Source organism: Diachasmimorpha longicaudata, chromosome 3 (assembly GCF_034640455.1).
Source record: "Diachasmimorpha longicaudata isolate KC_UGA_2023 chromosome 3, iyDiaLong2, whole genome shotgun sequence".
NCBI lineage: Eukaryota > Metazoa > Arthropoda > Insecta > Hymenoptera > Braconidae > Diachasmimorpha > Diachasmimorpha longicaudata.
In genome coordinates, this window is record NC_087227.1 from 5821817 (window position 1) to 5834669 (window position 12853).

Here is a 12853-nt window from a genome sequence, read left to right on the forward strand (position 1 = left end):
CTAAACTTTTGGAAAAATTCACAAAACTGTACCAAAAATTTATAAAAAAAGGCGCACGACGCACAAATGAGAAAATATTGTCAGTAACTCCTTGATAAATGTCAAATGTTTTCCCTCTTTATAAATAAACAAAATGATTTTCCCTCAGTGAAGGTGCAATATTTTCATAACAATATAAACGCCCATCCTCAGACGTAGAATGATTCAAATAACTCCCGCGCTGGAGCCTGCAGATGGCGCCCGAAACATCCGTTTTATCGCCGAATCTCGTCCATGGAAACCTTCCCTGACCCGATTTAGTGTGTGTCCGGTGCCAGCAGTGGAATGAGAGCTGTTGAGAAAGTATAAAAGACCAGGAGCGACGCAGCAGTAGTTCGGTTTACGTGTGGCTAACATCCATTGTACACGATTAATTGGTATTGTTCTCACGATTGATTGACAATACTAATTATCCGGCAATGGCCCTTAGCCAAACAAGTGTGGTGAGTAAAGCCATGAAAATAATAACTAATGCACATCATGCAGGTCATTCCCCCCCTCCGTGGAACGTTAAATCTACGATTTTTCGACGTACGTTAAGAGAAAAAAAAAATATGTGACACCCGATGCCGATACCCAATCATGGTTTTCCCTGGCTGTAAAAAAATCTGAAGATAAAAAAACCAGAGTGCTATCTTCCTTCTGGTATTAACAATAGACACATTGTTGACTATTCATCGGTCATTAAGGTGACTTATCTCTTGCCACCGAATTCCTTTATCTCAATGCAATTGTCCTTCAATATTTATTCTTAAGATTATGATGTAAAATCATTCTAAATGATTAGAAAATTTATTTATGTTATACTGCTTGACTTTTGGCATCTGATGTATATATTTTTTATCATTATTGAGGGAATATTGTTCATTTGTCAACTTGTATTTTTACAATGTAGACATTCAGTCTCGAAGATTATCCTCGTCGAGGACATTTACACTGGAAATAAATTATTTTCGTCAAAAAAATATGTGGATGGATTCTCAAGTCGAGTCATATTCACATAATTGCCAGTATATTACATTTATGACGATCATGTTGCTCTAGGAAACGATCATGTCAATTGTAACTTTAAGTAAATTTATTTAATAATTATAAGCATTAATGCTCGGGTGGATTATCTTTGAAATGTTATCTCGATGGTTTTTCCGTCAGTGGATAGAATAATTTGCAATGTACAGATTTTATATCACACAAGATGCCCTGAAAATTGTGATCGAAACTTACAATATTTCGTTTATATTGTAACGCATAATAATTTTGTAACTACTGTACAATCGAAAAAGAAAATGTTTCAATTGATCTCAGCGAACATTTCCCGACAAGATGAAGAAATAAGTTAATTGTTTTTAATTTGTACTTTTCTTAATTTCACAATCACAATTTTTTGAGAACGCAGGGCTATGTAAAACCGGAATTAGTTGGAGATGCATTCAAGATATTTTTAGATTATGTAAATCCAAAAGAACGTAGTTATTATCGAATGATAATCTACACAATTATCTATCGGAAATAAAATAATTTATGACAAAAATGGATAATCACCGAAGGTCATGTGTAACATTGGCATTTTCTAGAACAAAATGATTGTCAGAATGGAAATCTAATCAGGCTTGTCTGATAACGACTTGAGTGATGGAATACTGAAGCAATTCACATTTGAATATCGGAAGATTTGACAGCAATAATTTTTTTCCAGTATAGGGACAGATTTATGGGTAGGGGGAATAGTTCAGTTGCTATAGGGTTAAGGGATTGTCGAAATTATCAGCAGGCCCCACCATAAACTACTGATATTTCTCGAAAATAGGGCATCTTCCAGAGCTAATAGTTTACTTTTTACGAATAATTGAGGACAAACATTTAATGAAGGTTCACAAAAGCAAAACTAAAGTAAAATATAATCTTATTACTATTTGCAAATAACTTATCAATGCATCCAAACGTTTGTCAATAATCCTCTGTTCATTGACTCATGAGTAATAATAACAATAAGAAAATACTGACTCCATAGATGAAAAAAAATCGTACGAAAAATGTACTTTGGTATTTTCCCCCGAAGCCACTCATTAGCGAGATAATCACTCTATTGAAATATTTTCACTGAACGATATTGCTAGTGAGTGACTTCAGGGGAGCAATCAAGAATGAACATTGACTGTCAAGGTATTTAAGTGTATTTTCAAAATAATGTTGATGGATTTCTCCAGGAGACTGAACACTCGTTTGCCAATTAACATTAACTGTAATAATCCAATAATTTTCACATTTGCCCGATGATTTGAAAGGCCAGCCAAAAACTCTCAAAATAAGACTCATACATGTTTTGGAATTCAAGACGATAATCGTTTAACAAAAAAAACATCAACTCAGCCCGTGTTTATTGACTTTTACAGTTGAAACTCTACAACACTGTGATAGAAGATGTCATTGCGGGAGTACGAGATTCATTTTTAGACGAGGGAGTTGATGAGCAAGTGCTTTTAGAACTGAAGCAAATATGGGAACAGAAGTTGATGCAAACAAAAGCTGTGGAGGTTAATCCAGAGCCTCTTGAGCCACAACCACCGCAAATGCCTACACCTAAAAATACAACTGCTAGTAAAGGTACTGGAACATTTATATACTGTGATAAAAAAAAATATTGAAAAGTGGTTGATAGGAGATTGCGCAGGAGGTAATCACTGTTTACTTCCGTTCTAAAGCAATAACTTTTACCAAGGCTTACAGTGGAGGAATGGAGATCAGTATATCCTCCAAATCCATCTCCAAATACTCCAATGATATTGAATTATTCTAAAAAAAAATGCAGATTAATGTCAAATTTTAAGACATTCAACATAAAAGCTACTCTTAATTTTATTTATAGTAAAATGATCCTATAATTAACTACAATTGTGATATCTAGAAATCGACTAGTTGGGGTGCAATAGTGATGTAAAATATGCAAAAGGTCTTCCTAAAAAAAATCTATTGTTCTCCCAAAAAGATAATTCCTTGGCAAAAGCTTTTTTTAATGAGACTGCCTGTTGTCCTCATTGATTAATTTTTTTGTACTCAATTATTACAATGAATTTCTCAGCTGCAAATATTGGGAATCACTTCGCTCAACAACAAACATCAGCAGCAGCAGCAGCAAACCAAGCACAATCTCAACAGCAGAATCAACAGCATCAACAAGTCCCAGCTCCCCAGCCAATTCGTGCAGCTGCTCCACAGCATCAAAGTGTTCAACCAACTCCACCAGCTCAACAAGTGATAACCACACCAACAGCGTTGTTCGATCGTCCAGTTCCCATTCAGATAACCCTTCCTGGTAATCCAGCAACTGGTGATGGAAAACCGAAAATTCTGACGATTCAAGTGCCAGCATCAGCTATTCAGAGTAATCAGTTGCATACAATTCTCACTGGGCCGGTTATCACTGCGGCCATGGGTTTTCCTATGGATGTGGCATCACAATTGCTACAGCAACATGTTGATAAGACTCTTCAAGGACAGGCTACACTTGCACCTATGGATATGAATCAACCATTGCAAGTTATTCAGGGGTCTAATAATGTGCAGAATCTACCTGTGCAGAACCAGGTGAGTTTTAATTTAAAATTTTGGTTAGAAGGTTATTTTTGAACTTTTATGGAGTAATCGGTTGATTCTATTTCATTTTTGAGTTCAGTACAAACTCATCAATAAATTTAAAAGGCTAAAAATTCTATTTTTTTTTATTATCTCCGATTTAACGAGCACTGCTTCCTCCTGATTTTTGTCGGTTTAGAGAGTCCTGGCTGGTATTAAAATACCGGGGACAAGTACTGGGCCATTTTCATGTGCACGACCCTAAATGGATCAGTATATTTTGGAAATAACCGCATAGAGTTATTATTACTAATAAATTGACTAATTCAGTAGTTTCCACATGAGATTCTTTCTTTCGATTTAGTAGAGATGGCGATTTTAATGGAAAAAAGCTCAACGTCCAGATGACGGTTCCAAGAATCCCTTCTCTCAATAACCATATTACGATTCATTTCATACATAAACTAATGAATAATCTAATGTGATGTGAATCATGATATTCTAGACTCAGGGGAATATTGCTCAGTTGGATGGACCTCAGGTGGACACGTCGGACGACGACGAAGAGGACGAAGAAGATGACAATGACGACGATGATGACTTGGATGATGACAAGGACGCCGAGGAAGACGACGATGCTGGTGCCCGTGAAGAGGTAATTCAATTTCTTCCATTTTGTGAAAACCAACCTGGCAATTTTTTTCTAAATCTTGTGTTATGTTAATACAATTAAAAGAAATAGATTGCAATAATCGAAGCAAACGACTTTGTATTGAATTTAGAAAATATTGCTGTGGCTCTATTGACAAAAATATCTCGTCAACATTCACACATTGTTTACTCAATGTATGTTCAATTATTAGCTGAGGCTTTCCCGTATTCTCATAGCCTTATTTTATTTCTTCAATATTTTCATAGGAGCCACTCAATTCAGAAGACGACGTTACGGATGACGATCTCTCTGATTTGTTCGACACGGATAATGTAGTGGTGTGCCAGTACGACAAGGTCAGTAACAATTAATCAAACAGTTAGTCAGTCTTGATGTGGAAAAATATTTAGAATAAAAAAATTATTTATTAAGCATTGGACGAATTAAATAATTCAAAATTTTTTATGTAGTGAATTTGAGTTTCTGGTTCATCTGTCGAGTTTTCATCCCCTGTAGGTCCATTTATTTTTTGTTGAAAAGTCAAAATACGCTTACAAAATGACGGGTTATTATGACAACAGATTATGATGAATAAGCCTCCACACATGTGCTAATTTTTTAACCACAAACTTTGTTTTTAGATAACAAGGAGTAGAAATAAATGGAAATTCTACCTCAAAGATGGAATCATGAGTTTGAGTGGTAAGGATTATGTTTTCCAAAAAGCCAATGGTGACGCTGAATGGTGAAATCGTTCTCCAGAGTAATTAAAATTCGTAAAATAACTAAGATACTTTAAATAAATGAAAAAAAAAACCGGTCATCTCCGGACATTTTTTCGTTGTCGATAGAGGGGTCTAATTCTAGCATATCACGCGGAGTTTGGCTGATATATTTCGACAGTGTGAAAGGTAAAAACAAACGCATTTTTTGAGAAGAAAGAAATTATTGAAAAAAACGACACGTTCACATGAGACACATAAATAAACGAACCACTGTAATGTTCGTGATCGTCTGAGGTTTTTTTTATTAATTTATAGAAAATGAATAGGAAAATGGATTAGGTGGTGGATTTTAGGGGGTGACTTCGTTCCTCGCAGGATGGCTAAGCACCAGCTGCAACATTATGTTTTTGTTTCATTTAATTTACGTTGTTTCTTGCAAATGTTGAGAATGTTTCTCCTGGTAGCCGATTTTTTTTTTATGCATCTGATGTGATACAAGAATGCATCGCTTGTTTGACGGAGACGATAATTTTTTTTTTTTTTCATCTTACTGAAGTTACTCGGGCATGAACATAGTACACGTGTGTGAAATAGAGGATGGGAAAATATGGCGTAATGAAAATAACTGCGTAGAGGTTATAAGAAAAGTTACAATTGTATTGCGAAGTGGTGGAATTTTTGAGAAGTATAATTCAATTGTATAAGGTACATGTGAAATTATCTGTCTGTATTTTCACTCGGTAATGAATGGCTTTAGGGATAATTGGGTGTGCAAAGATCATTCGATATGATATTTCTTATGGGACAGATCCCTTTCTCCTAAAATGACCTATTACCGAGCTGAAAGGAAAATCTTTCTGATATTTCTCCATAAAATTCATAAAAACTCAATATATCAAGAGGAAAGGGAACTTCTGGTATCTATATCAATTATTAGAACAGTATTTTCTATTATTTAATTGTCAAAATACTTAAATGTCTTGATGATGCAATGATTGAGCCCATAAAATTATTCTATAAATACAAATTAATAATTTTAAGAGACACCACAGTTTCAATAATTCGTATAGATAAGGGGGTTCTGTTCTTCTCTAAGTTTTACATTCACAGAATTGGTCTTTCAAAAATTTCCAACTTTTTACCACTACAACTAAGTGCAACTCCATTCACCGGACACCTCCCGGATGTTCTCAAACAGTGTCGAGCCTTGATCGATTCAAGGAAAAACAAGGCCAAATATCTATGTAAGCAGCGGGATTATTGGTGCCTAAACTGCATTACTGTAAATAATTTCTAGAAATATAAAAGAAGACATTAAGCCAAAAAAAAAACTAATGGAAAATTGAATACTAATCCCAGTAATTCGTTGAGAAAAAAACCAACTTCAATTAGCAATTTTTATATAATTACGCGAGAGCTTTAAGAAATACATGTGTCTTACAATGTTGTCATAAAAATAATCAAGTCTCGAGCAATAATTATTGATCAGTTGTCATAAATTGTCTAATAAAAATCCGTTCTTCCGGAACACAAAAACATCATGTGCAAAACATGAAACCTTTTTCATTTTTAGTCGACAATTCAATGTTTATTCAATAACGAAATTAATAATGATTAATCAATTGATTCAACAGTGAGTGCATTAGCTAAATAATTATTGATTGAGGGCCATGTACTATCCTTTCATACGTGAGAGAGAGAGGATAACTATTTTAATAAATTTATTAAATGGCACTGGCCCCGGAAATAATTTCAATGAGTTCTCCAGTGATAACAGCCTGTCTCGTTCTATTGTACTCCAACTGCAGTTGTTTTATCATTTCGGATGCATTTTTAGATGCATTCTCCATTGCTGTCATGCGTGCTGCCTGCTCAGCCACTGATCCCTCCTTCAAGACGAGATATATCATTGCTGCTATTGAAAATTCGATCCAACAGTCCACGATATTGTCATCTAGGGCGTCATAAAGAGCAATTTTTGGGGCCGATGCAATTGCTGAACGATCAAAGAGGTTCAACGTAGAGACTGTATATACACTTGGACTGATCAATCTAATTGAAGAGAAGTAATATTATATTATAATTCAGCGACGAAGGGGTAAAGCGAGATGATATAACTTATCTCATTTTACCACTGTGATAATGAATTAGGAGAAGAGGAATAATTTGGGTTATTATGGATTGATAAAACAATGATTTCCTAATTTATTCATTCATCTCCAATTTATTTTCATCCTCACAAAATTATGGTATCTGTATGTCAATTAACTTGTTATAATAAACTTGTATCTGCGAGAATTGGTAATCCGCCATAGACTTCAGTATCATCTGGGCTATTCGGCTTGCATCAATGAACGTCGAGGGTTTTTTTCCGATTTCCGAGGCTATCCAGAGGATTTTTTTGGCGTAAACTCGGGATAAAATAACCCTAGACTTTTCGCCAATGCAGATTAACTTGGTCAGCGGGTTCGTGTCCACTTTTAAGGACTCAATTGACATGTGAACTGCCCTCGCAACACCCGAATGAATGGCTCCACATAGTCCTCGGTCTCCAGTGACGGCTAGGACCAACCTGGAGTCTGGTTTAGGGTCCAAAGTGAGACCAACGGTCTCGATAAAATACTGGGGACTGTTGCCAAATGGTCTGGAGGTTAATAATTCACGTTCTGCCTTTGCATATTTTGCTGCTGACACCAATCTCATTGTTTTAGAAATTTTTCTTGTGTTCTCCACGGATTTTATACGATTCTTTATAACTTTTAATGAAGACATTGTGTGTAACTTCACCTGGAGTGTTATATCGCTCGGCGATACTTTTTTGTTTTGAAAAATTAATTCTTGTTTCACGTCAACATGAGTAGAATTTAATTTTTATGGTAATAGTCCATTTTTTTCTGCTGCAGGTAGCTTCGAATGGAAATAAAGAATTAAGAACATAATTGATAATTCATGTTTATAATTAGTGATGCGTTCAATTAAACCATAAAAGAAACGAAATTGAATCCTAAAATTATATTTCTAAATTATCTTGAATGATGACGAAGAAACACGACTTAACAATTTAATTGAATTTTTAAACTCGCACATGTAAAATAATCATTACTGAGTTTTCTGTACTTTTTTGGTTTAACTAATTCTATAATCATTTTTTATTCTGTTAATTTTTCAAATGCTAGCGACCGGACGATTAAAAAATGAATATAAACTTTGAATTTTTATCACAAGGTAGATTCTACCAGTTCTTAATGAGAAGTTTCCATATGTCTTTGTCAGGATGTTATGTGGAAAAATATTTTACATCTTACAGTTAGATTCATTCACACGAATGTTTTCCGCTATCTTTGAAAAACTACTGACAATATATACACATGTATATACATATATACATTCGATACATGTTAGAACCACTCTCTCTTCGACGAACTCCTGTGGTTAACATTACACATCCTGACATAGAAACTCAGCAATTTCAAAATTGCAAGCCTGTCTTGACCCTCATCAGGACTATGAAAAATATAAAGTTATAAAATTTAACATAACAATCGTAACATCAGAGAATTCACGCAATAAATATCCTTCTCAACATGAAGGACATAAGTGAGGTGTCTTGGACATTATGATGTGTACAAATCCGTCACTAGAACTACCAATTTCAAAGGATTTATATGATTTAAGATTTGTAGTTTATATCATTACAAATTGAGCGATTCATAAAGAGAATTAGAAACAAGTAATTGATGAAATCTCATTAAAGTGGTTCTACTCTTTGAATGAATTTCAAAATTATCGAACACTATCACATTTCCTGTTGGTTTTTTAAGAAAAAACATAAAAAATCAAACCTTAGCACAATGTCTTATGAAAAAATCAACATTTTCGTTGCAATTACAAATTAAAATTTGCTTTTTTCCCCTTCGTAAAACATAATCCACTGAACATATTTAAAACAGCGCATTCAGTCGGTCAAAGACTGACAATAAAAAATACAGACGGCATCCATAAACTTCACTGACGAGTGACTTTCTTCTGCACTCTCTTATTATGATTATAACATTTAATTTGCTCTCTCAGTGCTTCCTGATTATTCAATCTCATTCTGGACAAGATTTTCACTTTCACCAAAAATTTTAAAGCTGTCAGTCGATGAGAGTAGCAATTAAGGTTCTCGATAAACCAATCAGGAGTCGATAGCTGAAGAGCTCCTTTTAAATTGGCAGTGATATTGCGATGGATTGATGCTGAGCCCCAGTGTTTCCTCCAAATTTGATCAAAAGCTTGCAATTGCAGCTCAATCAATTTGGCAAACCAGTCGGGACGAGTAGCTTTATTAACATTTGTCCGATCAACATCGATGTTTTCGATAGAACTATCATCGGAAATTGACTTACACATGTCTTTTTTACACGTTTGACATTTACTCACACCTCTGAAAGCCGCATAACGTGCTAAGAATGCCATAGCATTCGTTCCATCAAGTGACGTGGGACCTTTTTCTTGTGAATTAACAAGTGAATGGTTATTGTCCTGTTGTTCAATCTCACGAATAATGTCCAGCACTTCCAACATCTCGCTCTCCATACTACTTTCCTCGAGATTTATCTCACTGGGGACTCTCATTGGGATCGCTGGATTATCAAATACTAATGATATTCGTGAGGGCTTTGACGCCACAAGAAAATCGTTGTCGTCACACGAGACAGTCTTACTATGAGCACTACGAGCGTACCCCATGGAAAGGATATGTCTCGTGGAAATTCGTACCATTTTAGCCGTTAGATTCTGCGAAATTCCGTTCCGAGCTCGAATAAGACTGAACCAATGCTCAGTCCCATCTAAATTGCCACGTGATGTGAAAAATTTGAATTCTGACCATTTCTGGGAGAGGTTTTTGTAGACGTTCAGGAAGGCCTTTCCAGTCAGATTTAGTCCTTGGAAACAAGGGAGAGCTGTGTACCCGGACTTGTTAGCAATTTGCCACGTGCAACTCCACTCAATCAAGTCCAGAATCTGCTCCTCTATGTGAGGATTATCTGGGGACAATGGCATTCTATTGGGATTTTTATCGAGTAAATCTGTTGAATAACATGCGTCGATGATATCATTCATTTTTTCCGCAAATTCAGCGGTCTCTTCCCAAGTAGACGAAGCTCCATTGGATTCTGATGAACTTTGAAGGGAACTACCCCAGGAGTTGATGGCCTGTGCATACCGATTTCCCAAAATTTGAAAAGTACGTTTTGCTGGGATCCCCTGGAGGGAATTCAGAGAAAACTGAAGATCCGAAATATGACCCAGGAGGCTGGATGCGGCGAATTTCTTGTCAAACGTATGTGTTGCAGCGAAGTCACTCCACGAAGCAATAATCCTATTATTTTGCCAAATTGTCCCGTACTCTCTCAGTGCCACAACGACTTGTTTTATCAGATTTGGAAAATCAAAAGCAATGAAATAGACTTTTTCATTTATATTCACCGTTGCTTCGTCGTAATTAATCTCCAGGATATTTTCGTATAGATGTTGATTCTGAGGATTCGGATTGGACACCAATAATTTTACTTTCACATCAGCTTCTTCTAGACGTTGTAGACAATCTTGTAAGAGTAAATGAATATCTTCTGGAGTCATTCCCCCATTTCCAGATAGGAAATACGCAATGGGCTGCCGCCATTTCTCTGTAGAGTTTAGACTGGTTAGATTGAAGAAAAATGCATTCTCTGCTCTCTCGTACCTTCGACCCAATGGCCCAAGATCTACCAGTCCTTCGATCAAATCGAGTTTTGATGAATATTCCTCGGTGCTTTTAATCGGCATTTCGTCCCAGGCTAGTGAGCAATATCGATCTAAGGGATCTAAAATTGACATTTTCTGCTTTAACTGCTCGAACATTCCTTGACAAAAACCAGGAATAATTTCGTACTGCGATACCCAGGAACGAACTGTACTTGCACCTGGAAGTACACAACCAGCTCTTCGCATACGTGAATAAGCTGAAGGTGCATGATATTGAATTTGTTTTGTCAATTCTTGTTCTTCTTGATTATACGGAGTGTTTGTCTTGTGAAATTGCAGTCTCACCATTGTCTCAGCGGTATGATGAAGTGGTGGATCATGATTTCTCAATATGTCGTCAATCGTGACATTAGCCACAGCTCGTGCTGTTATTTTTGAAGTTTGTTTGAGATGATATTGCAAACTTCGGATTTTTGATGAACGTTCTTCTGATTTTGTAAAAAGTTTGTCATTCTCCCCTCGTAATTTTTTGTTCGCAATTTTTAATCGCGTGATGTCGTTCTTCAGGTCGTCGTTTTCGTCGAGTAATTTGGAATACAGGGGATTAAAGGGAAGGGATTGGGTCATCGACGATTTTGATTGATCGTTGGAGACTGTTGTTTGAAGTTGGGGTTCTGCTTCGCTTAGGGAGCATTGGGTTGGCTCGTTTCTATTTGAAGAATCCTCTTTCGTTACAACTTCCATTGGAGACGGCGGTTCCTCAACATATGGATGGGGTACTGCATTCCAGTTCAATGCTTCTTGATCAGTATTTGTGAATGCACTGTTAGGAAAATGTTGTTTGCACAGTCCATAATGAAGTACTGTCTTCTTTGTCAATTTGTAGAGCCGGGGATTGGCTGGAAGGACATAACAATACAAAAAAAGTCAATTGCCATGGTACACTAACGATCAAGGATTTAATTATAAATATAATGCAGATCTTTGAACACCATTCGGGGAGTGAATTGTTGTCTGTGTTCATCTTCCCTTTCGAATCATGTGACTCCTTTGTTAGGGATATTTTTGTCATTCGTTGGCTTTTACATCAAGTGAATCATTCTACTCTTTTTGGAAATTCTATCATTAATTCAATAATTTACATTTCGTAGAAGCTAACACATTTTTTCGTGGGGTCTTAAACAAATGATTAACCCACTGATCTTTCGAAAATTAAAATGAACGAGTTATCGATTATTGGGAACTTCCACCAGATCAAGTGCATATTGAAAAAAAAATAAACTCTTCAAATTGCCAACACTGATTGTCGAACAAATGTTTTTTTAATGGCGAAAGTTTTGTTTCCTCCAAAAGCTACCAATCACCCCTTTAAAAAACCGCTTTTTGTTAATGAATAAGACAATTTAAATACCACAATTAGTCATCCAGACCGAGCGTCGTTTATCATCAGAAGGAAATCTGAAGAGATGGCCATCTCCACGGCGTCTCCCTTCCACAGTACATCCTTTATATGCACATCTTTGACGAAGTAAAAGTTTTCTCGACATTTCAAAAAATATTTGCAAAATGTCAACGGTCGTTGGTTAACCTAGTAGAATCGAAAAACATGTAACTTTGTACACGAACCAAAACTCAATAATCTAAACACTGCAGGCACTTTAGATTTTCTTGATGTTTATATTTTCATAACCTCAGTTCACTCTACCGTTTACTTAGAAACGTAGCAAATTATTATTTTTTCTGGGAACATCAAAACACAAATGTTTTATTTGAGAATTACACATCGCCATAGAGCAGACGATCTCTGCTCGAAACAGTCGTGTCATAGAGGGTAAACTAGAGGCTCAGATCCCGGAAGTTGAGCCCTCACGTTACCGCTAGTAATGACCCTCGATGATAGAAGGCGTCACCGTCGACTGTACCGAGACAAAGGGATCCGAAAAATTCACCTGTTTATTAAAAAATTGTCTCTCCCTTGTTAATGAATCTTAAGGAGTCTAACTAACGAGCATTTCATCCCTTAATATTTATTACGAAGGGATACATAATTTTTTAATTAATAAGAAAATTTTCGCCCACCAGAATCAGCGATGACGTGATTGCCTGATCCCCGGAATCTGCGTCTCTAGTTCAC

At 36.0% G+C, this 12853-nt stretch overlaps 3 protein-coding genes across 3 annotated transcripts; 1 reads left to right on the forward strand and 2 right to left on the reverse strand.

The window, feature by feature from the left end:
- The first annotated feature begins 290 nt into the window (after positions 1 to 290).
- On the forward strand, positions 291 to 5532 carry LOC135161030 (transcription initiation factor IIA subunit 1). Its single transcript, XM_064118287.1, has 6 exons — positions 291 to 482; positions 2433 to 2643; positions 3119 to 3624; positions 4118 to 4267; positions 4531 to 4620; positions 4906 to 5532. The coding sequence occupies exons 1-6, from the start codon at positions 459 to 461 to the stop codon at positions 5011 to 5013; spliced, it is 1089 nt and encodes a 362-aa protein (XP_063974357.1). The 5' UTR covers positions 291 to 458; the 3' UTR covers positions 5014 to 5532.
- Positions 5533 to 5841: 309 nt separating this feature from the next.
- Positions 5842 to 7761, reverse strand: LOC135161031 (ATP synthase subunit gamma, mitochondrial-like). Its single transcript, XM_064118288.1, has 2 exons — positions 7259 to 7761; positions 5842 to 7041 (listed from the first exon to the last, which is right to left on the reverse strand). Exons 1-2 carry the CDS (start codon positions 7759 to 7761, stop codon positions 6714 to 6716), a joined length of 831 nt encoding a protein of 276 aa, XP_063974358.1. The 3' UTR covers positions 5842 to 6713.
- Positions 7171 to 12549, reverse strand: LOC135161020 (uncharacterized). Its single transcript, XM_064118256.1, has 2 exons — positions 12131 to 12549; positions 7171 to 11618 (listed from the first exon to the last, which is right to left on the reverse strand). Exons 1-2 carry the CDS (start codon positions 12264 to 12266, stop codon positions 8995 to 8997), a joined length of 2760 nt encoding a protein of 919 aa, XP_063974326.1. The 5' UTR covers positions 12267 to 12549; the 3' UTR covers positions 7171 to 8994.
- Between the last annotated feature and the right edge of the window lie 304 nt (positions 12550 to 12853).